This window comes from Halichoerus grypus, chromosome 7 (assembly GCF_964656455.1).
Source record: "Halichoerus grypus chromosome 7, mHalGry1.hap1.1, whole genome shotgun sequence".
Taxonomy (NCBI): Eukaryota; Metazoa; Chordata; class Mammalia; order Carnivora; family Phocidae; genus Halichoerus; species Halichoerus grypus.
In genome coordinates, this window is record NC_135718.1 from 72,991,540 (window position 1) to 73,018,560 (window position 27,021).

At 36.9% G+C, this 27,021-nt stretch overlaps 1 protein-coding gene across 3 annotated transcripts in view; it reads right to left on the reverse strand.

The window, feature by feature from the left end:
* The window catches only part of ERO1B (endoplasmic reticulum oxidoreductase 1 beta), a 67,494-nt gene that overhangs the window by 35,328 nt on the left and 5,145 nt on the right, over positions 1-27,021 (reverse strand). Inside the window, exons 1-5 of one of the 3 annotated variants that reach the window (XM_078077745.1) lie at positions 22,833-22,952; positions 16,738-16,821; positions 10,016-10,052; positions 6,442-6,483; positions 4,836-4,918 (exon numbers count right to left, since the gene is read on the reverse strand). In XM_078077745.1, coding sequence (XP_077933871.1) covers positions 4,836-4,918; positions 6,442-6,483; positions 10,016-10,052; positions 16,738-16,757 — 182 coding nt within the window. In that variant the 5' untranslated portion in view covers positions 16,758-16,821; positions 22,833-22,952. Of the gene's footprint in view, positions 1-4,835; positions 4,919-6,441; positions 6,484-10,015; positions 10,053-16,737; positions 16,822-22,832; positions 22,953-27,021 lie in introns of those variants that run through there. The other 2 variants (XM_078077743.1, XM_078077744.1) reach the window with 2 other exon arrangements.

The window sequence follows — 27,021 nt, forward strand, 5'->3', positions numbered from 1 at the left end:
ACAGATAATCTGAGGTCATGTCTTTAATTTAGATAGTTTATAAATTCAATTAGTGGTTACATGAAGGAATGATAACAAGTTATATGAAAAATATAGATATTAACTTCCATGAAGGATTTCTATTTAACTATACTAAAACCATTATTAGCCCTAGAGTTCAATAATTAACTAGAAACTTGATTTACAAATATATAAGAGATGGAGTTAAACACAAAAGTCAACCTAGCCTTTTCAATTGACTTAGAAATAGCAGTAATCATTTTTTCTAAAATAAGAATTAAATTTACATTCATAATTCCTTTAACTTAAACTGCTTCTGTATTTATAGAACAAAAATACCAAAAACCGCATTTCTAGGATCTCCCTTCCTACGTGTTATTCACTGGTAACAACAATGTCACTTTAATCATGGCATATCATTCATTTTCCATACTACCTCACATTTAATAAAATCTATGATCAAGATTTCTACTTGGAGAACTGATAAAGGAACTACAGTAATTCAAATAAACTTTGACCTATATTCACTTTAACCTATATTCAGACCTTCTCTGTCTTAAATACATAACGGCAACATCTATAAGAGAACTATTCTTCTTATTTACCACACAATAGGAAAAAAATAAGGTAAAAAAGTTATTTGTGTACCAAGTACAAATGACGTAGTTCCTAAATATGTTACTATCATAGCCAAGAATATATAAGGCTGGCTGTACTACATCAACTTTATCAATAAATGTTTCCAATTCATGGTGGGATTTTTTTTTTCTCCTATGGGAATACTTAATTAACTTAATACAAGTTAATGGAAATACTTGTATCATAGTTGACTCAGCTGGAATACAGGATGCGATAAAACACGAATGCCTAAGTTCTAGTTACAGCTAAGATGATAGCTATAGTTATGTTTAATTAGCTAAGTCTTCTGTTTGAAAATAGTCAAGAACAAAGCAATTGTGACATAAATTCCTATTTTCTTGTTAACAATATGACTAACTTAGAGGAACTTTTATCTTTGAGCATCCTTATGTGATGATGCTTTCCTGATTGTTTAAACTAAACCCTGCCTGAAAGCCATGGCAGCAGAAGATAGGGAAGGCTAATCTAATGCTAACAGAGCTGGCCCAGTCTGGCTTACAAATGAGTTAGAAGGAACGCAGTCCAGCTTTTCTAAAAGTCAGTTTGAAAATGGATGCCAAGCTACTTACATAACAATTTCCTGGGCTTCACCCAGGGCTTCCTGTCAAGATGGCGCTGAGTTAAAGTAGTAGCCTTAAAACTGGGAAATGCAGGGGCAGGAAGGAACGGGGAAGAGTGATTTTCAAAGGGCATGAGAAAACTTTTCAGGGTGGTAAACAGGATAACTATCTTGATTAAGCTGATTTTCATGAGTGTACACTTGTCAAACCACCAAATGGCATATTTAAACAGGTACAGTATACTGCAGTTCAATTAAATTTCAATAAAGCTGTTTAAAAATTATAGTACCAATTGTTGGAGAAGTTGTGGAATGAGGAACTCTTGTACACTACTAGTGGCAATGTATTTTAGGAGTCATTTTGGGAAAACCACTTGGCAGTAGTACTTAATTCCACTTCTAGGTATATTGTACACAGAAAGGCATACCAAATGCACCACCAAATGTCCACCACAATATTTTTTTGAAATGGCTGCAAAGTGGAAAACTCCAACTATCAATGATAGGATAGAAACATTTTGGTGCAGTCTTAACTATGGAAACCAATGAAAAAAGAATTAAATGCTACTACTAAGTTCAAGAACATGAAGGATTCTCATGACATGATGTTTAATAAAATAAGCCAGACACAAAAAAATACGTTCCATATTATTTCATTTATATAAATAGGCAAAATTAATCTCTGCTACTGTAATTCAAAATCACAGTTAACTGTGGACTGTGGTAATGACCAGGAAAGTACACACAGCAATCTTTGGGGCAGCAAGTACATTGTTCTGAATGGTTGCTGCAGAGTTGGGTTCACTTTGTAAAATTAAACTGACCTTTATGCTTAAGATTTGTATACTTTATTATATTTGTGTTATACTTGAATTTAAAAGTTGAAAAAATTACTTCTGTTCAACAAAATATAAGCAAAATTAAAAGATAAGCCCTAACAACCCATATAGCCAACAAAGAATTATTATCAGATTATATGAAGAATGCCTACAAATGAATAATAATTTAAAAGTATACACCGTCCCACCTCCATACCCCACCGCACCCCCCATGGAGAAACAACAGCAAAGAATATAAATAGGTACTTTACCTTAAAATCCTACAATGACTTAAGGCCCAATCCCTGGATGACTTCTCTAGTTATATTCTTTCCTGGGTAATCCCATTCAGGTTTATGGTTTTTAAATACCATATATTCACACATGACTCCCACATTTTATCTCTCCCCTGAAATTGAGACTTGTGGATCCAACTACCTGCTCGACATCTCCAATTGGATGTCTTATAGGCAGCTCAAACGTAGCAAGTCCAAGGTTGAACTATAATTTTCTATCAAACTTGTTCCTCCTGCAAGTATCCCCAGTTCAGTAAATGGCAACTCCCATTTTTCTCGTTACAAATCTTGTAGTCATTTATAGTTCCTATCTTTTTTCATACCCCACATCAAATCCTTAAGCAAATCGTGTCCGCTCTATCTTCAAAATCTATCCAGAATCTGACCCCTTCTCATCCTTTCTACTGCTATCCCTAAACTAAACTACCATCCTGTCTTATCTGGATTACTACAATAACCACATAACAAGGCTTCCACAACATAACACCTGGCTCCCTCAAAGCATTCTCTCAAAATCCTCCAATGACTTTTCATTCCACTCAGTTTAAAAGCAGTATTCCTAATTGTCTTCAAGATCTCCACCCCACCCTACCCCTGCCCCCATCCCTAGCATCTTCTGACTCGGTCTTCTACTACTTTGTCCTGGACCACTGTACTCCAGCCACACTGGTCTTCTTGTGATTCCTCAAATATAGGCACACTCCTGCCACAGGTTCTTTTTACTAACAATTATGCATGCCTAGATACTCCTCCCCCAGGCAGGCATATTATGACTTATGACTTACGTCTTCATGGGCATTTTGTGCAAATGTCCCATTATCGCTGTGGCTTTCTCTCACCATCCAATTTACAACAGTGCAACTTCTCCGCCCCTACCCCCACCACTCCGAGCCCTCTGTCATTCTTCTCTGCTTTACTTCTCCCGGGCACTCATCATCACTTTACTTACTTCTTATATATTTTACTTATTAACTGCATATCTCCAAAGAGGATTAAGCTTCATGAGAAAAAGAATTTGTCATGTACACCACTATATGCTTAATACTCTAGAACAGTGCTTGACATATTGTAGGCATTCATTCATTCATAAGAAACACAAATATTCAATAAACAGATAAAAAAATGCTCAAACTCATTAGTAGTCAACAAAATATAAATTAAACAAAAATGAGATGCTATTTCATGTGCAAACATTATCAATTTTCGGCAAGGATGTGGAGAACCAAACAAGTTCTCAGCACTGGGGGCAGTACACAGCCACACAAGTGCTTTGGAAAGTCATCAGGCAGTATCGAGACTAGGTACACGTGGGCAATCCTAAGATTCAGCAATTTTACTAGTGCATGCCAAATTTCCTAGTGTACCAAAAAAAATTATCAAGGGTGCTCAAGGTAGCGTAATTTGTAAAAGTAAAAAATCTGAATAATTCAAATGTCTATCAGTAGGGGAACAGATAAGTAAAACAGGAGATAGTCATATGATAAAAACCATTCATCAGTTGAAAGAATGAGACAAATCTCCATGTTTTAACATGGACAGATCTAGAAAGCAAAATGTACAGTGTAAAAATAAATTTGAAGAATGTTAAATACAGTATTATTTTATATAAGAGAAAAATAAAATCATATATAAAATAACCACCATTATATATATAATAAAAACAAAAGCATAGATGGATATACAGCAAATTCATGATAGTAGTTACTGCTCAGAAAGAAGGAAAGAAAATAGGATTGGGAATTAGGATGTAGGGGATTTCAAATTTATCTTTGATATTTCTCTTTTCTTAAAAACATGGTAGAAAAAGTTAATATCTATTCACTTGGAGTGAATTTATTATATTATTTTATTATATTATCTTCTCTAGTTTTCTATATTAAAATTTTTCTTCAATAAATAAGACTGATAACTTTATTAAGTCTTTAACAATTATAGTACCCAAATGCCAACCTAAACAAATAGGGAAGTTAAAAAGAGTATCAGTAATAATCTATTCCCTACACCCAATTATAGATATGTTCAGTCATTTCATAATGCATGATCTGAGACCACTCACAAATTATGTTGGCCTTCAAAAGGAGGTTTTTACTTAGAGAAAATAAGGAAAAGTCATTAGAAAAAAAAAAACAAGAAACTTAATAGTTATGGTAATCATAACTTTTCCCGTTCAAAATGTAATACACAGATTGAATTACTATTTACAAAAGGCTTAGAGGTTCAAGTTCCTTTTACTATAATAACCTGGAAGAATGGATCCATAAGCCCTGCTAGTTGGGCAATCTTCTATACTTTTACATTTTGATAAAGTCACTATTGATGATACATTCTAGAAATTTAAGAACAAATCCACTAAGAGGAGGAAGCAAAGCAATCATGAAATTGAGGATGAGGAATAACTTCTTCCTTTTAAGAATGACTTGAAACTTTATTGTTTTATAAAATATCGCAAGAAAAACAGAAGATTTCTGATATAAATATACTAAATTAAGAGAATATTTTTTATACTACTAAAATAAAACTTGCCTTAGTGTGCTGTTAATTGCTCCCAGTTTATTAGCTTGCTCACAATCTTCTAATTCTTTGGTATTGTTTGCTACTTTCGAGTACTGAAAGGAAGTACATAGTAAGTTTAGTAATAACTATTACCTTTCTCTTTATTTCAAGTTCCACTGGCAATCTGTCAACGATGACACAGATATATCCCATTATCAATATCTCTCACATATGTAAGAAATACAAATCAAAATGAGTTACAAATTCCCACCAACTAAATAAGACATTAAAAACAATTAGCATTGGTATGTTGGTGATGATGTAAATTGAGAAAACCCTCTTGGGAAAGTAATTTGACAATATTTATCTGGAGCTGTAAAAATGTATAAACCCTTGAACCAACAGTCTTACAACTGAAACCATATCCTGAGCAACAGTTAAAAACAAAACCACAAACGAAGTACAACCACTTGAGAAAGGTATTTGGTACTATGTCATCATGTTGAGATATGAGACAGGCATAACCAGTGGCACAGCAACCTTACTTCTAAATATCGATTTAGGAAAACTCTTACAAGTGTACACAATAAGACAAAGGATGAAAATGCTGTACATCACTGTTTGTAATAGCAAAAAACTCAAAACAATTGAAATGTCCATCAACAGAGGAAGAGCTAACCAATGACATACAATTGAATACTACACAACTATTAAAATTAACAAAGCTACATATATTAACAGAGACAAAATTTCAAAAGCATAATGCAGAGTAAAAAATAACTGAAAAAATATTTTTAAAATAAAAAATATAATCTTAATGTTTTAAAACTTCGTATTAAAAGATCTATACATTACTTGTGGGTACACGTGCAATAGAAGTTAAAAGGAAGAAGTATCGCAAAAGGACGCACATCAATTTCAAAAAAGTGGCTATCTCTGGGGAGGGAGGAAACAGAATGGGTTTGGGAAGGAGTCCAGAAGGGATGTCAAATGTCTCTAACACTTTATTTATTTTAGATCTGAAACAAAAATAAAGGAGAGTAAACACAAACAAAAGACCACACAGGAGAAAACACAAAAAGAAAATGGAGAGAGGAAGCAGAAGGAGAGGGTATGATGATCTTTATTATGTGTACATGACAGTGAAAAACTAGAAGTAAACGGTTATCTAAAACCATGCACAGCTAAGTAAATTATGACATGCTTATAAGAAGAAAAGGGTAATCTTTAACACAGCAATATTTAATGCCACTTAAAAGTACTATGCTCCAAATACCTTGATAACTGTTTGCTCTATAAAATATAATCCTGAATAGGACAGGTTGATTAGTTGGAACACAAGACTAAAAATACATGCATGATAAAACACCTGTAGCACAGGCCATCTGATACTGTAGTTATACTATACTACTATAGTTCTTCTAGAGAAAACAGAATTGAAATATCTCAAAAGAAGCTATATAATAAACATACAAGCTCTCTGCTTGCTGCAAGAATTAGAAAGTTGGGACTGTGGGGCAAAACGTGCCCACTCCCAACTAGCCCCAGTACAGTTCCCTCCTGCAACCACTGTCAAGCAGTAAATGGTAAGTTTCACAATGTAAAGAAAAATATTCAAGGAAGAAAAGTGACTCACCTTATTAGAACTCCCAGCTTTAATTCCGACTGGAATTTTGCTCTTAAAAGAATAGCAACAAGAAAAATTTAGGAAGTTATCTTCCTTTTTTTTTTGAGATTTCTTCACAAATTAGTAATGCCATTGCTCAAATACAAAGCCTATTTTAGTCTATGATGAAAAAATGAACATTCATTCAAATTCTGTTTTCATACTACCTCTTTTAAGATAAACGGTAAAGAATTACACCAAATTTACGGCCTTGTAAATCATAGTTTAGCAAACTGAATGACATATACAAAATAAGAGTGTCAAAATCAGCTACAATTTAAACTCATGCAGTATGGAATAGTTTACATAATTTTTAGGTTAAAAAAAAAACTGACAAAAATCACTTTTCCATAAACTTTCTTACCACAGAAACAGAAGCTTTAAAAATTTTCAAAGTTCTTTGAAAAATTTTATGCTCAATCTTAATTTCAGCTCTAAATTGACATTTAAAGTGAAGGCAGTTTGGGATTAATACCAAAAGAATTAGTTCTTTGGTCCATAGGATTCACCTAGGGTTTACCAATCTAGGTAATCAGGGTTTACTAATAGAAAATCCACATGCAGATCCAGCTTTCTTTTCTACAAAGCCAATAATTAGTTTTAGGCTTTAACAAACAAATCTAGAAATCATTATAACTGGTTTTTCAGACACAATTTTAAACAAAAAATCATATCTGAAAGCAGAAAATCACAGGTTGATCCTCTGATCAATCTAGGGGACCGATTTCCAACATCTGAATCTACGGTATAGCAAATTACCTATTAAAATCTTTTCATGTTTCATGATAAATTTTAACATAGGTAAATTTAACCAAATATTCAGAATAAATATCTTCCTGTCAGAATATAATAAATAATAATAAGATATTTCCCTAATCAATAAAAAGATTAATAGATTAAAATGTTACTTGCTGCCAGTATTTTATTATTTCAGTTTGCTAGTACATCTAACAGAAGGCAGAAGAGAGAAGACTATAAAACTCAAGTCAAATCTAGCAGCTACGCACCCTGAATTTAAAACGTGGAATAAATACTAACCAAAAGTGACTTCTGGCTGCAGTGTGTCCTCTGACTAGTACAGTATAATGTGCTAAAATCAAAATCTTTAGCAGCTTTTTAAAAGGTTTGATGCTACTAAATGCAATGACTTGACTTCCGCAAATCTTAATAACAAGCCTTCCAGAAATACTGGGGTAGGCATCACAGATGATTGTCATGAACAACACATAACAATAACAAAGGAGAATTATTAGAAGTAATGATAAATGTAAAACTAATAACTAAAATCAAGCATGAAATAAACCTAGCTGGGACTGAGGCTGGGAAGATGGCAGGGTAGGAGGACCCTAGCTCACCTCATCCCGTGGATACAACTAGATAACAGAAACATCAGCACAAATAATCCAGAAAACAACCCAGAGTCTGGCAGAACAAACTCCACAACTAAAGGCAAAGAAGAGGCCACATCGAATTGGGTAGGAAGGGTAGAGATGCAGTGGGGAACGAAACAGGCCTTGGGTGTCCACAGTCAAGTGCTGGAGGCACGGAGAGGGTGAGAAATAGACTATCACACCTGCACGGGGAAGACCAATCCCCATAACTTTTGACTTTGAATGCCAGAGGGTCCAAATTTCATGAGTTCCTACAACCACTGGGAATTGAAGCCTGGAATCTGGAAAATCAGCAGCTCCACTCTGGGAGAGTCTGAAAGGCATTAGGAAGTAGAGTTCCTGCCCTTAAAAAAGCATGCAAACAGCCCAGGTAGCTACAGCACAGAAGCAGCAATTTGAAAAATACCTAGGGCATATGGGAGGGAGATTTACTTACAAATCTCAGAGCATGTCCAGAGAGGCAGGGATCACAGGGAGAGACCCTTCCAGGAACAAAGGAGGAGGCAGGCACCATTTCCCTCACCCCCTACCCCTAACCCAGCATAACACATAGGCACCTGCAGGAACCAGCACTATGCAACACCCCCTACCTAAATTGCTTACACTGTGCCCTACCCACCTTGGGCAGATCCCCTTTTCAACACATTTGCCTCAGTTCTGGCTGAGGATCCCCTCCCACAGAAGACCACCAGTGTAAACATCGCCAATGCAGCTTCTCCTGACCCACACGTTGCAGGGCCTTAGTCCAGGAGCTGTGGGCCCTGCAGAAGCTCAAGGCACACCCTGTTAAAACTGGTCCCCCACCCACACAGCCTCCCAACCACCAGTGCAGGCAACAGGTATCGTTTCACAAACAGACCAGCACACCTTGTTAAAATGTGCCGCACCCTAGCAGGGGACCAAACACAGCCCAGAACAGGCTAAGAGAGCCTCTGCAGACAACTAGACTAAAGGAAAAAGTGGCCAGGACACAATAGCAGAGCATATGCAACACACATAGGAACACTCCCTGAAGTGCCAGGTCCTGGAGAACAGGGGGCAACTGCACTGCGGGGCACTACAGGACCTCTTCTTCATAAAGCCATGACCTTCAAGAGGATGCACAGATGGGGCGCCTGGGCGGCTCAGTTGGTTAAGCGACTGCCTTCGGCTCAGGTCATGATCCTGGAGTCCCTGGATCGAGTCCCGCATCAGGCTCCCGGCTCGGCAGGGAGTCTGCTTCTCCCTCTGACCCTCCCCCGTCTCATGTGCTCTCTCTCTCTCTCATTCTCTCTCTCTCAAATAAATAAAATCTTAAAAAAAAAAAAAAAGAGGACACATAGCTGACTTTGCTAACACACAGAAACAGATATAGAGAATTAGACAAAATGAGATGAGGAATATGTCCCAAATGAAAGAACAGGACAAAACCACAGCAAGAAAGCTGGTGCAGCCACTCTGGAAAACAGTACAGAGGTTCCTCACAAAGTTGAAAATAGAGCTACCCTACAACTCAGCAGTTGCACTGCTGGGTATTTACCCCCAAGATACAAATGTAGTGATCCGAAGGGGCACATGCACCCCACTGTTTTTGGCTATTGTGGACATTGCCAAACTATGGAAAGAGCCTAGATGTCCATCAACAGATGAATGGATAAAGATGATGTGGTATATATATATATACAATGGATTATGCAGCCATCAAAAAAAAGAAATCTTGCCATTTGCAACTACATGGATGGAACTAGAGGGTATTATGCTAAGTGAAATAAGTCAATCAGAGAAAGACAAGTATCATATGATCTCACTGATATGAGGAATTTGAGAAACAAGACAAAGGATCATAGGGGAAGGGAGGGAAAAATGAAACAAGATGAAACCAGAGAGGGAGATAAACCATAAGAGACTCTTAATCTCAGGAAAGTAACTGAGGATTGCTGGAGTGGAGGGGGGTGGGAAGGATGGGGTGGCTGGGTGAGGGACATTGGGGAGGGTATGTGCTATGGTGAGCGCTATGAATTGCATAAGACTGATGAATCACAGACCTGTACCCCTGAAACAAATAATACATTATATGTTAATTAAAAAAAAATTACAGCAAGAGACCAAAGTGAAATGGATATAAGTAGTATGACTGATAGAAAATTTAAAGTAATGATCATAAACATACTCACTGGACTTGAGAAAAGAGTGGAGGACATCAGTGAGACCCTTAACACAGAAATAAAAAAGAACACATCAGAGATGAAGAACACAATAATGAAAATAAAAATACACTAAATGGAATAAATAGTAGGTTAGAGGAAACAGGCAAATGAATTAACAACCTGGAAGACAGAGTAATGGAAAGTAATCAAGCTGAGCATGTGAGAGAAAAAAAATTATACAAAATGAGAATAGACTTAGGGAACTCAGTGACTCCATTAAGTGTAATGACATTCAAATTATAGGGATCCTAGAAGAAGAAGAAAAAGAAAAGAGAAATTTTATTTGAAAAAATAATAGCTAAAAACTTCCTGAATCTGGGGAAGGAAACAGATATTGAGATCCAGGAGGCACAGAGATCCCCCAACAAAAATCAACCCAAGGTGATCCATACCAAGACACATAGTAATTAAAATGGCAAAAAGTAGTGATTAAGAAAAAATTTTTAAAGCAGCAAGAGAAAAGAAAACCGTTACATACAAGGGGAAACCGCATAAATCTATCGGCTGATTTTTTTTTTTTAGCAGAAACTTTGTAGGCCAGAAGAGAGTGGCTGAAAAGAAAGTGCTGAAAAGAAAGTGCTGAAAAGAAAAATCTGCAGCCAAGAATACTCTATCCAGCAAGGCTGTCATTCAGAATAGAAGGAAAGATAAAGAGTTTCTCAGACAAAAACTAAAGGAGTTTATGACTACTACACCAGCCATACAACAAATGTTAAAGGGGACTCTTTGGAAAGAAAAAACCGGAAGTAAGAGTATGAAAAGTAGGAAACATAAAAGCAGTAAAAATAAGTATATCTGTAAATATCAGTCAAGAGATTCACAAAGAATACAAAATAATGACACCATATACCTACACTGTTGGGCAGAAAGGAATAAAGAATGGGTTCAAACTTAAGCAACCATCAACTTAACATAGACTGCTATATGCGGAAGATGTTATATACAAACCTAATGGTAACCACAAATCAAAACCAGCAATAGTTATGAAAAGAATAAAGATAAAGGAGTCCAAGTATATCACTAAAGAAAGCCAAAACACCATGAAAAAGAGCAAGAGAAGGATCAGAGAAAAACTACAAAACAATCACAAAGCAAGTAACAACTTGGTAATAAATTTATATCTATCAATAACTACTTTGAATGTAAATGGACTAGATGCTCTAATCCAAAGACATAGGGTGGATGTCTCTGGATTACATAGAGTGGATAAAAAAACAAGATCCATCTATAATGCTGCCTACAAGAGACTCATTTCGAACCTAAAAACAACTGCAGATTGAAAGTAAGAGGATGAAGAAAGATTTGTCATGCAAATGGATGTCAAAAGAAAGCCAGAGTAGCAATACTTATATCAAACAAAATAGACTTTAAAACAAAGACTGTAACAAGAGACAAAGAAGAACACTATACAATAATGAAGGGGAGAATCCAACAAGATATAACAATTATAAATATTTATGCACACAACACGGGAGCACCCAAATACACAAAACAGTTAACAAACATAAAAAAACTAATCAATAGGAATACAATAACAATAGGGGACTGTAACACCCCTCTTACATCAATGGACAGATTGTCCAAACAGAAAATCAACAGGGAAACAATGGCTTTAGGGGTGCCTGGGTGGCTCAGTCGTTAAGCGAGGCAAAAATACAATCTGCCTTCAGCTCAGGTCATGATCCCAGGGCCCTAGGATCGAGCCCCACATCGGGCTCCCTGCTCCACAGGAAGCCTGCTTCTCCCTCTCCCACACCCCTGCTTGTGTTCCCTCTCTCGCTGTGTCTCTGTCAAATGAATAAATAAAATCTTAAAAAAAAAAAAAAAAAAAGGAAGAAAGAAACAATGGCTTTGAATGACACACCAGACCAGATGGATTTAAAAGATACTTTCAGAACATTCCATCCTAAAACAGCAGATACATATTCTTTGCAAGGGCACACAGAACATTCTCCAGAACAGATCACATATTAGCCCAGAAAACAAGCCTCAACAAAGTGAAGAAGATCGAAGTCCTACCATGCATCTTTTCTGACCACAACACTATGAAACCAGAAGTCAACCACAAGAAAAAATCTGGAAAGAGCACAAATTCACAGAGGTTAAATAACATGCTACTAAACACTGAATGAGTCATCCAAGACATCAAAGAAGAAGTAAAAAATTACATGGAAACAAATGAAAATGAAAACACAATGGTCCAAAATCTTGAGGATGCAGCAAAAGTAGTTCTAAGAGGGAAGTTTAGAGCAATACAGGCCTACCTCAAGAAGCAGGAAAAAATCTCAAACAACCTAAATTTACACATAAAGGAGATGCAAAAAGAATAGCAAAACCCAAAACCAGCAGCAGGAAGGAAATAATAAAGATTAGAGCACAAATAAATGATACAGAAAAATTTTAAAAACAAAATAGAAGAGATCTATGAAATCAGGAGCTAGTTCCTAGAAAAGATCAACAAAATTGATAAACCTCTAGCCAGGCTCATTTAAAAAAAGGGAGAGAGAGAGAAAGAGAGAGGACCCAAACAAAATTGCAAATGAAAGAGAATAACAACAGACACCACAAAAATACAAGCAACTGTAGGAGAATATTATGAAAAATTATATACCAAAAAACTGGACAACCTAGAAGAAATGGACAAATTCCTAGATACATAGAATATACCAAAAGAGCAACAGGAAGAAAGAAAATTTGAAAAGACTGATAACCAGCAATGAAATTGAATCAGTAATAAAAAAATTCCCAACAAACAGAACTCCAGGACCAGACAGCTTCATAGGCAAATTCTACCAAACATTCCAAAAAGAGTTAATACCTATTCTTCTCAAACTATTAAAAAAAAAAAAAAAATAGAAGAGAAAGGAAAATTTCCAAATTCATTCTCTGTGGCCAGCATTATCCTGATACTGAAACCAGATAAAGACACCACTAAAAAACAGAACTACAAAAATAAATAAATAAATAATAATAAGATTTTTTTTTAATTAAAAAAACACAAACAAGTACAGGCCAATACCTTTGATGAACATAGATGCAAAAATCCTCTACAAAATACTAGCAAACCAAGTCCAACAATCCATTAAAAAAAAATCATTCACCATGATCAAGTGGGCTTTATTCCCAGTTGCAAGGGTGGTTCAATATTTGCAAATCAATCAGTGTGATACATCATATCAGTAAGAGAAAGGAAAAGAACCTTAGGATCATTTCAACAGATGCAGAAAAAGCATTCGATAAAATACAGCATCCATGCATGATTAATAACCCTCAACATAGGTTTACAGGAAACTTACCTCAACTATAATAAAGGCCTTAGACAGAAAACCCATAGCTTATACTCAATGGGGAAAAACTGAGAGCTTTTCCCCTAGGGTCAGGAAAAGGACAAGGATATCTATCTATTCTCACCATTTTTATTCAACATAGTACTAGACGTCCTAGCCACAGCAATCGGACAACAAAAAGGAGTAAAAGGCAACCAGATTGGTAAGGAAGAAGTCAAACTTTCACTATTTGCAGATGACATGATATTTTATGTAGAAAACCCTAAAGACTCCACCAAAAAACTACTAGACCTGAAAAATGAATTCAGTAAAGTTCAGGACATAAAATCAATGTACAAAAGTCTGTTACATTTCTATACACTAATAAGGAAGCAGGGGAAAGAGAAATTAAGAAAACAATCCCACTTACAACTGCACCAAAAATAATAAAACAGCTACAAATAAACTTAGCAAAGAGGTGAAAGACCTGATTGTGAAAACTATAAAACACTGATGAAAGAAGCTTGAAGATGACACAAAGAAATGGAAAGACATTCCATGCTCATGGATTACGAGAACAAATACTGTTAAAATGTCTATACTACCCAAAGCAAGCTACACATTTAATGCAATCCCTATCAAAATATTAACAGTTTTCAGGGCGCCTGGGTGGCTCAGTTGGTTAAGTGACTGCCTTCAGCTCAGGTCATGATCCTGGAGTCCCGGGATCGAGTCCCGCATCGGGCTCCCTGCTCGGCAGGGAGTCTGCTTCTCCCTCTGACCCTCCCCCCTCTCATGCTCTCTATCTCATTCTCTCTCAAATGAATAAATAAAATCTTTAAAAAAAAAAAAATATATTAACAGTGTTCACAGAACTAGAAAAAACACATCCTAAAATTTGTATGGAACCACAAAAGACCCCGAATAGCCAAAGCAATCTTGAAAGAGAAAATCAAAACTGGAGGGAACACGATTCCAGATTTCAAATTATATTACAAATCTGTAGTAATCAAAACGGTATGGTACTGGCACAAAAACAGACACATAGATCAACAGAACAGAATACAGAGCACAGAAATAAACCCACGATGCTATTGTCAATTAATCTTGGACAAAGAAGGCAAGAATATTTAATGGGAAAAAGACAGTCTCCTCAACAAAGGGCAACTGCATGGCTACATGCAAAAGAATGAAACTGGACTTCTTGCACTGTACACAAAAACTCAAAATGGATTAGGGACCTAAATGTAAGACCTAACACCATAAAATTCCTAGAAGAGAGCACAGGCAGTAATTTCTCTGACACTGACCATAGCAATATCTTTCTAGGTAAGTCTCCTGAGGCAAGTAAAACAACAGCAAAAATAAACTAGTGAGATTACACTAAAATAAAAAGCTTCTGCACAGCAAAGGAAACAACCAATAAAACTAAAAGACAGCCTACTAATTGGGAGAAGATATTTGCAAATGACATACCCAATTAAGGGTTACTATCCAAATTATATAAAGAACTGATACAACTCAACACCAAAAAATCCCAAATAATCCAATTAAAAAATGGGCAGAAGACATGAACAGACATTTCTCCAAAGACATCCAGATGGCCAACAGACACATGAAAAGATGCTCAACATCACTCATCATCAGGGAAATGCAAATCAAAGACACAATGAGCTATCACTCACATCTGTTAGAATGACTAAACACAAAAACTCAAGAAACAAGTGTTGTAGAGGATGTGGAGAAAAAAGAACACTCGTGCACTGTTGGTGGGAATGCAAACTGGTGCAGCCACTGTGGAAGACAGCATGCAGATTCCTTGAAAAATTAAAAATAGAACTACCCTATGATGCAGCAATTGCACTACTAAGTATTTACCCAAAGAATACAAAAACACTAATTCGAAGGGATATATGCACCCCTATGTTTATAGCATCATTATTTACAATAGACAAACCACGAAGCAGCCCAAGCATCCATCAATAGGTGAATGGATAAAGAAGATGTGGTATATACACATACAATGGAATATTATTCAGCCATAAAAAAAGAATGAAGTCCTGCCATTTGCAAAAACATGGATGGATCTAGAGAGTATAATGCTTAGGGAAATAAGCCAGTCAGAGAAAGATAATTACCATATTTCATTCATATGTGGAATTTAAGAAGCAAAACAAACAAAAGAACAAAAAAGAGAGAGACAAACCAAAGAACAAACTCTTAACTATACAGAACAAACAGATGGTTACCAGAAGGGAGGTGGGAGGGGGCAATGGCTGAAACAGGCAAAGTGGGTAAGAGTACACTTATCTTGATGAGCACTGAGTAATATATGGAACTACTGAATCACTATTTTGTACACATGAAATGAATATAACACTATATTTTAACTTTTTTTTAGCTATCTAGCACATTATTAAGTCATTTAGCAATGTATGACTAAGGTCTATAAATCAGACATTAGTATTATAATTAATGTTAATTTCCTGATTTTGTTAATTACGTTGTGGTTAGATAAGAGAATAATCTTGTTTTTAAGGAAACACACTCAAGTAATTAGGGGTAAAGTATCGCCATGTTAGTAACTTATACCCAAATAATTCAGAAAACATTAACATGTATATATACAGAGAATAATAAAGCAAACGTGATAAACATTTAGGGAATCTGAACAAAAATAAGTGAGGACTGTTGGTATTATTCTCCCAATTTTTCTGTAGGTCTGAAATTATTTCAAACTAAAAAGTTAAAAAAAAAACCATTTTATTCTTAAAGGAAAATGAAGAGAATTTTTTAAATTGTCCCTTTAGAAAGGGCATTGGTTAAGATGGTTTTTTTCCATTTTTAAGAATAACTAGATTAACTGATTAGGTAAGAAAAGCAAAAAGTGAAATGAAAACAGAGCTTATAATGAATTACTATTTAAGAAGAATTAATTATGCTAGATGTCAAAAAACAAAGTCTAAAATGTAAATATAGCTTTTTTTTTTTAATGTAACAAGACCAAGTGAAATTCCTCTACTTTTCCCACTTCTAATTCCCACTCTAAATGTAAAATTTAAGGCCCAGTAGCATCATTTTTCTTATGAAACAAGATGCATATTCAATAAAGCATGAAATAAGAGTTAGCCAATTGTAGATCCAGTCCTAGAACAGGCCCCCAATTTTCCATTTGTCTTAGAATCATACTATACTTCCACAACCAATCAATACTACTGGATACAAGAGTGTCTTCAAACCCATTCTGGTGATGAGTATAAAATAAATCTTCAGTAATCTGGTTAAAAAGAGAGCTGACAGCATATGAATTTGAGGACAAGTCTAAATCCATCAACAGTGGCCTAAAATACAAATTTACACTTATCTAAGAGCCCAAGAGGAAACAATGTTTTCCCTATTATTATTTTTTTAAATTTATTTTACCTCTGGACAGGGCTCCACATGGCAGTCTTTTATTGAACAATGGCCATCTTCTGCCCAGAAAGGACATGGTCTCTTCAGATTGACCTTGAGAGAAAGATTGGTTAACATTAGTACGTGTGTGGCACGGTTCTGCAATGCTCTCTAGGTGTCCCTGTGCGGGGCACCCGTGACGTGGTGGTAGGAAGAAGAAAAAGCTTCCTATCCTGTGGCATCTATAGAGTTCAGAATTTTAAACAACTGCAGTTTTTCTGACAGCCAGATGTAATATTAATTTAAAAAAAATAAGTTATTAGTCCTCTGACACTTCAAAAAAGGAATAAAGTCCAAGTACACTGCTCATCTGCAGACCCTGGAAAACATTCTACTTTAATGTTTGTCAGCACCTTACTGTTACCTTACTCATTAGGGTTCTCTCGAGCATCCACCCACTTCAATGTGTACTGAGCACCCACTATCTGTCTGGCATTGTGTAGGGTCTAGGACAAAAAGAGATGTAAAAAAGCACTTTCCCCCCCCTGGAACTTACAGCCTACAGGAGGGAATAGAAATCACACGTTTGTATGTTTGTTCAACTACAAATCGTGGTAAGTGCTACAAAGGAACATCCAGAGTTTGTGATGGAAAATAATGGCGGGGCTGGTGGATGGTGGCCTCTGAGGAGGTAATATTTTAGGACGGATGAATGTTAGGAAAAACATGTGTTTGGATAAAGTGGTACAGCTTGAACAGTTGTGAGAACTGGAAAAAAAAAAAAAAACCAAACCAGTTTAGCCGACTTTTAGCAGGGGGATGAGGGCAGACGTAGGACAGGGGCAGACCACTTTCACCATCAGGACATTTTAACCATAGTTTAAAACTCTGGATTTTCTTACATTGAACTTAACGGAAGCCCAAACTCCTTCTCTATCTCCTGCAAGCAATTCGTTATCCACGTGTTCCCACCACCTCCACGGCCACCGCTTCCCTTCCCGCCTAGACCCCTCCAGGTTCCCTGCTTCTACTACCACCTGTCGTCCACACAGCAGGCACCAAGCTCTCCCTTCTGTCTCGAGGCCTTTACAGCAGCCTTCTCTCTGCCCGTACTGTCGCACCCCATCTTACGACCCGCTCCCTTCACCTCAGCCAGGACCTTCCCTGACCAGACTCTCCAAAGTAGCACCCAATATGCACCCCACAGCCTGTTTTATATTCTTTTTATAGCACTTGCCACTGCCTGAATATTACTGACTTGTTTATGGTCTGCATCCCCCACTGTCAGGATTGAGATGTTGCCTTATTCATTATTTTATCCCCAGTGCCTCGGACACACAATAGGCATCTCAATAGGGACACCTGAGTGGTTCAGTCGGTTAAGTGTCTGACTCTTGATTTTGGCTCAGGTCATGATCTCAGGACCGTGAGACTGAGCCCCACTTTGGGCTCTGCACTGGGCATGGAACCTACTTGGGATTCTCTCTCTCCCTCTCTCTCTCTGCCCCTCCCTCTCTGACACATGCACATGAACACTTGCTCTAAAAAAAAAAATAGACATCTCAACAAATAGAATAAAATGAAGTAAATAACACCTATATTACCGAGGAAGAGGCAACAATACATAAGAGACTGGCAACAGGAGAGAGAGTGACCAACTCTGACTATGGAGTTGTCAGGGAATGCCTCCTTTTGGTAACACGTAAAATGGGTACGGCTAGAAGTTTCCTAGAGAAGGAGATTCCCAGGCAATGGGATGTTTGTTTGGGAACTGCAGGTTCCTTGAGCTCCTGGCTTGTATGTCCAATGCCTCGCTGATATCTCCACAGGACATTCTTTTTTTTTTTTTTTTTTTTTTAAAGATTTTATTTATTTATTTGACAGAGAAAGAGACACAGCAAGAGAGGGAACACAAGCAAGGGGAGTGGGAGAGGGAGAAGCAGGCTTCCCGCTGAGCAAGGAACCCTGGGATCATGACCTGAGCCGAAGGCAGATGCTTAACGACTGAGCCACCCAGGTGCCCCTCCACAGGACATTCTTATTGCCATCTCAGTAAACAGCAACTCCATTATTCTAGATCCTCAGGCCAAAACCCTGGCATCATCCTTGACTCCTTGCTTTCTCACCCCACATACAGTACCTCTGAAAATTGGGTCAGTTCAAAATCCAAGTCCCCGTAATGGCCAAGAATGCCTTCCATGGTCTGGCTCCTCTGCTCTCTGCCCCTTCTTCACTGGCCTCCATGTTGTTCCTCAAATACATGAGACACACTGTGGTCTCAGGGCCTTTGCTCCTGCCGTTCCCTCTGCCTGAAGTATCGCTTGCACCAGATACCAACATGACTTGCTTTCTTACTCCCTTTAGATCTTCCCCAAATGCCACCTTCTCAGTGTGCTGTTTTAAGTTGCTACATTTTAGGCTAATTTGTAATGCAGTGGTAGAAAACTAATACACAGTGCAAGGAGTACACTGTAGTGGACACTGTAACGTGCTGCTCACATCACCCTTCAGGAATAAGGGTTTATTACCCCAGCTTCCGGAAACGTTAGCTTCTGAAGTTCTGGAAATGAGGCAGCCAACCTCAGCTGAAGACAGCCACTTTGCCCAAGGTCACACCACCCCTTCCAATGGTGCCTTCATCAGATGACTGATGTAGGGCTGCAAAGGCACAGACCTCTCCTGCAAGTGGGGACACCTCTGGAGCGCCATCCCATCTGAAGGACTCCCAGAGGGTCACCTGATGTTTCCACAGAGGCTGACTCACAGCTTTACCTCTCCCTCTGCTCTTTTCACTCCCCGAGCTGTCAGTGCCATGAGCTGTCCCTAATTAACCTCTTGCCCACTAACCATGGTCTCAGAATCTGCTTCCCAGAGAACTTAAGCTGTAACAACTTGTCCAGCTCCAGTAGAAAACTATTGGCACCTTTATGAGGATCACATTAAATTTATACGTTAACGTGGAGAGAATTAACATCCCTATGCTACAAAGACATTAGTCCATTTCTTGAAGCCTACTTTGTGTCTCTCAGTAGTGTTTTGAAGCTTTCCTCCTCTAGGTTGTGCAGATTTATTGATTCATTTACTCCTATATATTTCATCTTCTTTCACTGCTTAATGTAAATGGGGATTTAGTTTCTGTCGTATCTTCTCGTTGTTTATATTTATGAAGATATGGATTTTTGTATATTAAGTTTATAGCTCGCTATCTTAATGTATTTTTTAATCATTTTTGTTCATTATTTGAGTTTTCTAGTATACTTTTGTCATCCATAAATGGAGATAGTTTTACTTATTCTTCAAAAATGTTTGTGTCTCTAGTTGCTTTTTTCTCGTTTGGTATACTAATACCTCCAGCAGTAAAGAAGAGAGTGGGTACCCTTGTCTTGGTCCCTCACCTAAGTGAGAATTCCTCTACTATTCCCAAAAAGTAAGATGGTGGCAATGCTAATGTTAGGATTAAAATTATCATGTTAAGGACGGATCCATCATTCCTATTAAATTTTTTTAAAAATTAGCAACGCGTGTTGAATTGTGTTGAAGACCTAAAAGCCTTGTCCTTGCATTCTTAGAATAAGATTAACTTGGTCAGGATACATTTTTTTTGTAATATGCTCAAAACGCCACATCATCTTTGATTTCACTTCTACTCTCACAGCTTACATTCACTCCATCAGACAAGTTTGTTGGTGTTACCTCTTATATACGATGCTCATTTGCTCACTTTTTACTTCTTCCAACTCTACTGCCCTATTCCAAACCCCTATCCCCTTCCATCTGGTCTCATGCAAAAACCTCCTACGTGGTTTCTCTATTTCCTGTCTCACACCCTGACAGTCTATTTTGTACAAATCCCTCCAAAAGCTTATCAACTTACACTAAAATTCAACATCCTTATGTGCTGAACAAGGCCCATAATAATTTTTTTTTTTAAATCTGGCTCCTACCTACCTTTCCAACTCTCCATATCTCACTCACTTTGCTCCAGCTATACCAGTCTTCTTATTCCTCAAACACTCTAAACCTTTATGCCTGCATTCAAGACCTTTATACCTGAGGTTCTACTCCCCTTCCCTGGAATGTTCTCTTTCCATGTCTTGTCATGGCTTTCACATTATGTAGGTCTTTCCTCAAATGGCAGAGCATGAATACCTTCCTTTCCTGATCATCTTCTTCAAAAATAAAAGCTTTAAAATAAAAATAAAGCTACCTACCTTCCCGACCCCATTAACTTACTCTTTCTATCTCCTACTTTATTTTTCTCCATAGCACTTATCTTATAACCATCTGAAATTATATTTTATTGTTTATTGTTTGCCTTCCTAATCAGAATAAAAGTTTCATGAAGTCAGTCTTTGTGTTATTCACTATTGTATCCACAGAACTTAAAATAGTGCCTCCTGCAGGACGCCTGGGTGGCTTAGTTGGTTAAGCATCTGCCTTCAGCTCAGGTCATGATCCCAGGGTCCTGGGATCTAGTCTTGCTCAGCGGCGAGTCTGCTTCTCCCTCTGCCTGCCACTCCCCCTGCTTGTGCTCTCTTTCTCTCTCTCCGACAAATAAACAAAATCTTAAAAAAAAAAGGACAACTCTGGAAAAAAAAAAAAAAAAGAATAGCACCTACTGCAAAGTAATCATTCAATAAATATTTGGTGAATAAAGGAACGGAATGGATAGTACAAGAAATTGTAAATACCAACTACAGCAGCCAACTGAGCAGGTGACAGGGGTAGACTGTTGCTTCTACCTCTGTATCCTTGCTTGCTCAATCATAAGTTTGTATGCACATGTTTAAAATTAACCTATTCTCTTTGCTTTCCTTTTCTGCCACTAGTGTATGGAGAGTATACTGGTGGCGGTTAAATGTCCTTTTTGTTTAATTTATAGGTTGGCAGAACTAGAAAAGGAATAGATATCACCTGAATATCCTGGACTTGGAGACAAATGCATTAACTAGATCACTGCATTACCCTCCGTTGGGCAAGTATGAGGATACCCCCATTACATATAGAGTAATTTCATTAAATTGGTTAGAACATTTTCTTAGAACACTGTTATTTTTGCCTATCCAACTTTCATTTTTCCTTCTTCTGTAATATCCCCTGATATTCCTTTGAGAAACAATCACTCCCCCCCATATATTTATGCAAATAGGATTGTTAACCAAAGTGTCTTTCCCTCTTTTGGTCAATGAGACCAATTAGACACCTGTATAAGTGTTTTTCCAGAAATTTGAGACAAATTTCTCCCAGAAATTTGACACCTGTATAAAGTGTTGCAAAAATATGGGAAATGGCTAACTGTGCCAAAATTTTGGTGGTGACATAAAAAGAATGGCCATTAGTTCCTGCCCTAATTTTTTTTTATCCTCAGAAATATTTAAAGACTAAGATAGCTATATAGAATCAGGATAAAAAAGAAAACCATGCTCAGTTTTTAAAATAAACTAAAAATGAAAATCAAAGAAATTATAAACCCATTTGAATATTGAGAGCAAGAGCACAGCAAAGCATAACAGCTGCTTTAAAATACTGTTGTTAAATTTAAAATACTGCTCTTTTGAATACTGCCTTATTGGTGCTACCTTTAAACTATCATTGGTTTTTTATTTTGTAAAGGTCTAGAGTAGATGGTTCGATTTAAGAACCCACTCCGCAGTATTATTACGAAAGGTGTTCTGCTCGTACCCTCAGCCTGGTCTGGCAGCCCTTCCAGTGAGCTCCCCGGGAAATGTCTGCTGCTGCGGTGCTTACACCGTGAACAGCGCTAACGCAGGACAGGGCCATCAGCAGAACACAGAGCCCGGGGAGGGGTCTAGAGGGCGGAGCCTAAGTTACAACGAAGGCTGACAAGTAAGTCTGCAGCATTTCCAGCTTCTGTGGAAGGAGTCTCTGTCTCAAAACCAAAACTGAAAGATGAGGAATTCCCCAAACATAAGAAGAGGGTTCAGGTTCTTAGTGTTCAAAAAGACGATCAGGTTTCACTACAGTACTTAATCTATTCCACTGACAAAAAGCGCAGAGGGTGCTGAGAAGTCAAAACGGGTTTTCAAAAGGGTCATAAAAGTCACATCTGTAAACAGCTATGTAAAAATCTTTGCTACTAACGGAATCAAAAATTATAACTATACCTTGTAATAACGGAAGTAGTCTCGCTCTTGCAATTTTTTTATTTTGGGGAAGATTTTGAAGGTGTTAAAGTTATCAATGCTATCAATATCGCACAGGCAATCATCCAGGACTCCGGTGACCTAGGGGGGAAAATATACATATATAAAATTTAAAATATGTAAATTATAGATATTCCAAACTTAACAAATCTGTACTATTATATAAAAAGATAATTTATTCATTCAAGGTAACTAGTCTTTGTTAAGATACATAACATTAAAGGGGTGCCTAGGTGGCTCAGTCAGTTAAGCCTCTGCCTTCAGCTCGGGTCGTGATCCCAAGGTCTTGGGATCGAGCCCCGTGTCAGGCTCCCTGCTCAGCGGGGAGTCTGCTTCTCCCTCTCTCTACCACTCTCCCATTTGCTCTCTCTCTAATAAATAAAATCCTTTATAAAAAAAGATACATAACATTAAAGCAATCATTTATTTTTACTATGGCCGATTAAGTAAAAAACAATATAAGGATTAGATATACCTATTCTGAAGAACTAATAAGCATTATTGTTGAGTGGCTAGAGAAATATATTGAATGTTCCTTCCCTTCCCCAAACATACATAAAATCTGAGAAGTAGGTGGAATGCTAAAGCAATTTCTTCCAAGACTAACCTAAAAGTCATAGACTGTAATAATATTGCTGTAGTAACACTACCTTTCTTTTCTACTGCCATTTATGGAACACTTATGTGATAGGCATAGTGATAAGAACATTACATGTTACCTCATTTATTCTTGAAATATTCTATGAAATAGGTATTATTATCCTCATTTTACACATAAGAGAATTAAGGCTTAACATGGTTAAAATAATTTTTCCAAAGTAGAAATGAGACTTAGTCCCAAGTCAATCGCACTTAAAAATGCATGCTTTATCCACTACTCAAAGTATACATTAACTGAACAGAAATTGATGTTTACAAAATGAGTTCAGAATCCAAAACTTCCATAAAACATTCTTCAGCTAAATTTAAAAATGGGACTCACTGACATCCACATCTTGGATGAATCTTCAGGGAATCAGGCTGAGTGAAAAAAGCCAACCCCAAAAGGTACATGCTTATGGGATTTCATTTATACAACGTTTTTGAAATGGAGAACAGTTTATTGGTTGCCAGGGCTTAAGGACTGGAGTAGGGATAGGAGTTGGAGTCGGGGGGAAGGGTAAAAAGGAGGTAAGTGTGGTTATAAAAGGGCAAGAGGAGGGGCACCTAGGTGGCTCAGTCAGTTGAGCTTCTGACTCTTGGTTTCGGCTCAAGTCATGATATCAGGGTTGTAAGACTGAGCCCTGTGATGGTCTCCGTGCTCAGTGGAGAGTCTGAGATTCTCTCTCTCCCTCTTTCTTTGCCCCTCACCACTCCCTCTCTAAAAAAATTAACTTTCTTAAGGGCAAGAAGAAGGATCCTTGTGGTGATGAAATTGTTCAGTATCTTGACTATGATGGTGGATACACAAACCTAAACGTGTGATAAAAGTGAACAGAATACATACAGACACAAGTGAGACTAGAGGGAAGCTGAATAAGATCAGCAGAGTACATCAATGTCAATGACCTGGTGATAATATTGCACTGTATGTTTGCAAAATGGTACTGTTGGGGAAAACTAGATACAGTGTAGCTGGCTTTTTGTTTTTTTTTTTTTGGTATTATTTCTTACAACTTAATGGAACTTACAATTATCTCAATTAAAATTAAAATTTAAAAACAAAAATGGGACCTATGTTGTTAAAGATCATTTGTATGATCCATTGGAGGAATTTATGCAAAGATGATCAGAAAATGGAAACCAGAACTTCCCAGTTGTTACTTTCTCATGCTTTTCTCCTAGGAATGCAAATGTGTTCCCAAACTCCCTACACCATAAAGAGTCAGAGGTATATTATCTTTAAAGAACAAAGGATCGTTAACAACAATTTTGGCTCTAGAATTCCAGATGCTTTACTATCCTAGTTACTAAGATCCTGTCACTAACTCTATTGAATTTCATTCCATTTCTCTAGCTTACTATTTATAAAACTTCAAATTCTAAGTAATTGCAGGGGGTGGGGGCAGTAGAAATACCAACTGACAACTTTTTAGATTTTAAAAATATTTTATCCAGTGATTGCTCTTTCTTACAAATTTTTCTTAAATTGTTGCTTTTTAGTAAACCACCATATTTTGGGGTTTTTAAATATATTTTAATTGTGGTAGAGGCTGGGGTAAGGTATACAAAATTATCATGTTTATTTCTAACTCTTAAAGACAACTACTAAGACAAAAACCTGCATATCACCAAAATTTTTAAAAACAGAAATAGAGGGGTGCCTGGGTGCCTCACTGGTTGAGCATCTGACTCTTGGTTTCAGCTCAGCTCATGATCTCAGGGTCTTGGGATGGAGCCTCAGCCTGTCCCTGCAGGCTCCCTGCTCAGCAAGGAACCTGCTTCTCTCCCTCTCCCCACCCCACCTCTTTCTAAAATAAATAATCTTTAAAAATAATAGAATACGGCTATTATCTTTCAAGTCCCTTTCTAATTATAGCCATCTCCCCCCCCGGAGATAGAATTATTTTTGTTAATTTCTTTACTTTTTCCTTCTAATTTCATCACAAATGATATATCCCTAAACAATACAGAGGGTTTTTTTTGTTTTTGAACCTTAATATTAATGGCATCTATTGTGTGAATTATATTGTGATATACTTCTTTTGCTAATATTTTGACAGCTGCCCACCATAATGAGTTTTATGCTCATTTTACCCTGCTATAAATGTTGCATTATATGAAAATATCACAGTGTACTTGTTCTATTGTTGACCTGTAAGGTAGGCAAAATAATGCCCCCCAAAGATATCCATGCCCTAATTCCTGAAGCCTGTGAATATGTTACTGTACACAGCAAAAGTGACTCTGCAGATGTGATTAAGGATCTTGAGATGGTAAGATTATACTGGATTATTTAAGTGGACTCAATACTAAGATCCTTGTAAGAGGAAGACAAGTGTCAGAGTCAGACTGGAAGATGCTACATTACTGGCTTTTAAGACAGGGGAAGAGGACATATGCCAGGAACAAAGCAGCCTCTAGAAGCTTGGAAAAAGGAAGGAATGATTCTCCCCTAGAGCCTCCAGAAGAAACGCAGCCTTGTTGATACCTTGGTTTTATCCCTGTAAAACCCATTTGCAGACTCCTGGCCTACATACAGCATTATGTGATCATAAATTTGTATTGTTTTAAGCCACTAAATTTGTGGTAATTTGTTACAGCAGCAAGAGGAAACTAATGCAATCCGTACTTTGGTTGTTTCCAGATTAAGTTAAAGAATAATGCTACACAAATGTATTTTTCATTATCTCCCTATATATATATATATATATATATATACATATATATATATATATATATATATATATGTAAGAGTTTCTCCACCTTATATGCTTACAAGTGGAATTACTATAGCTCATTTTCAAAATAGGTATATCAATTTATAATCCTACCAACAGCAGACAGAAGTTACTGCTAAATCCTATCCTTACCAATATTTGATATTTTTTTAAATTTTTGCCAATCTAGTAAGCATGAAAGGGTATCTGATTTTTGTACTAATGAAGTATAATGTTTTATGTTCTATAAGACATTTGTATTTCTTCTTGTGTGAAATACCTGTCTTTTTTTCATTTTTCTACTGGGTTGTCTTTTTCATATTAACATGCAGGAATCGATACTTGTTCCCTATTCTAGTACATTCTTCTGGAACTCCAACCAGACATATTATATTAGACCATGTCTCTTAAGCTCTCTTTAAAATTTACTATCCCATTATTTCTCTGAGCTTCATTCTGAATAATTCATTTGCTTTTATTTTCCATTCATTTATTGATTCACTCATTCATTCATTCATTCAACATATTTTAGGATCTACCTAATATAAGCCTTGCACTGTTCTAACTGCTGGGAGTGCAGAAGTAGTAGAAAGAAAGAAAGATAAAAAAAAACAGACAAAAATCTCTGCCCTCCATGAGCTTACATTCTCATAGGAAAGGAAAAAAAAAAAAAAAAAAAGAATGAGCCAAGTACAGAGTCTGTCAGATGGTAATAAAGTAATAGGGAAACCAGGGAATGCAGACAGGCATTGCAGGACTGAGCTGCTACTATTTTTAAAAGGAGAGTTACA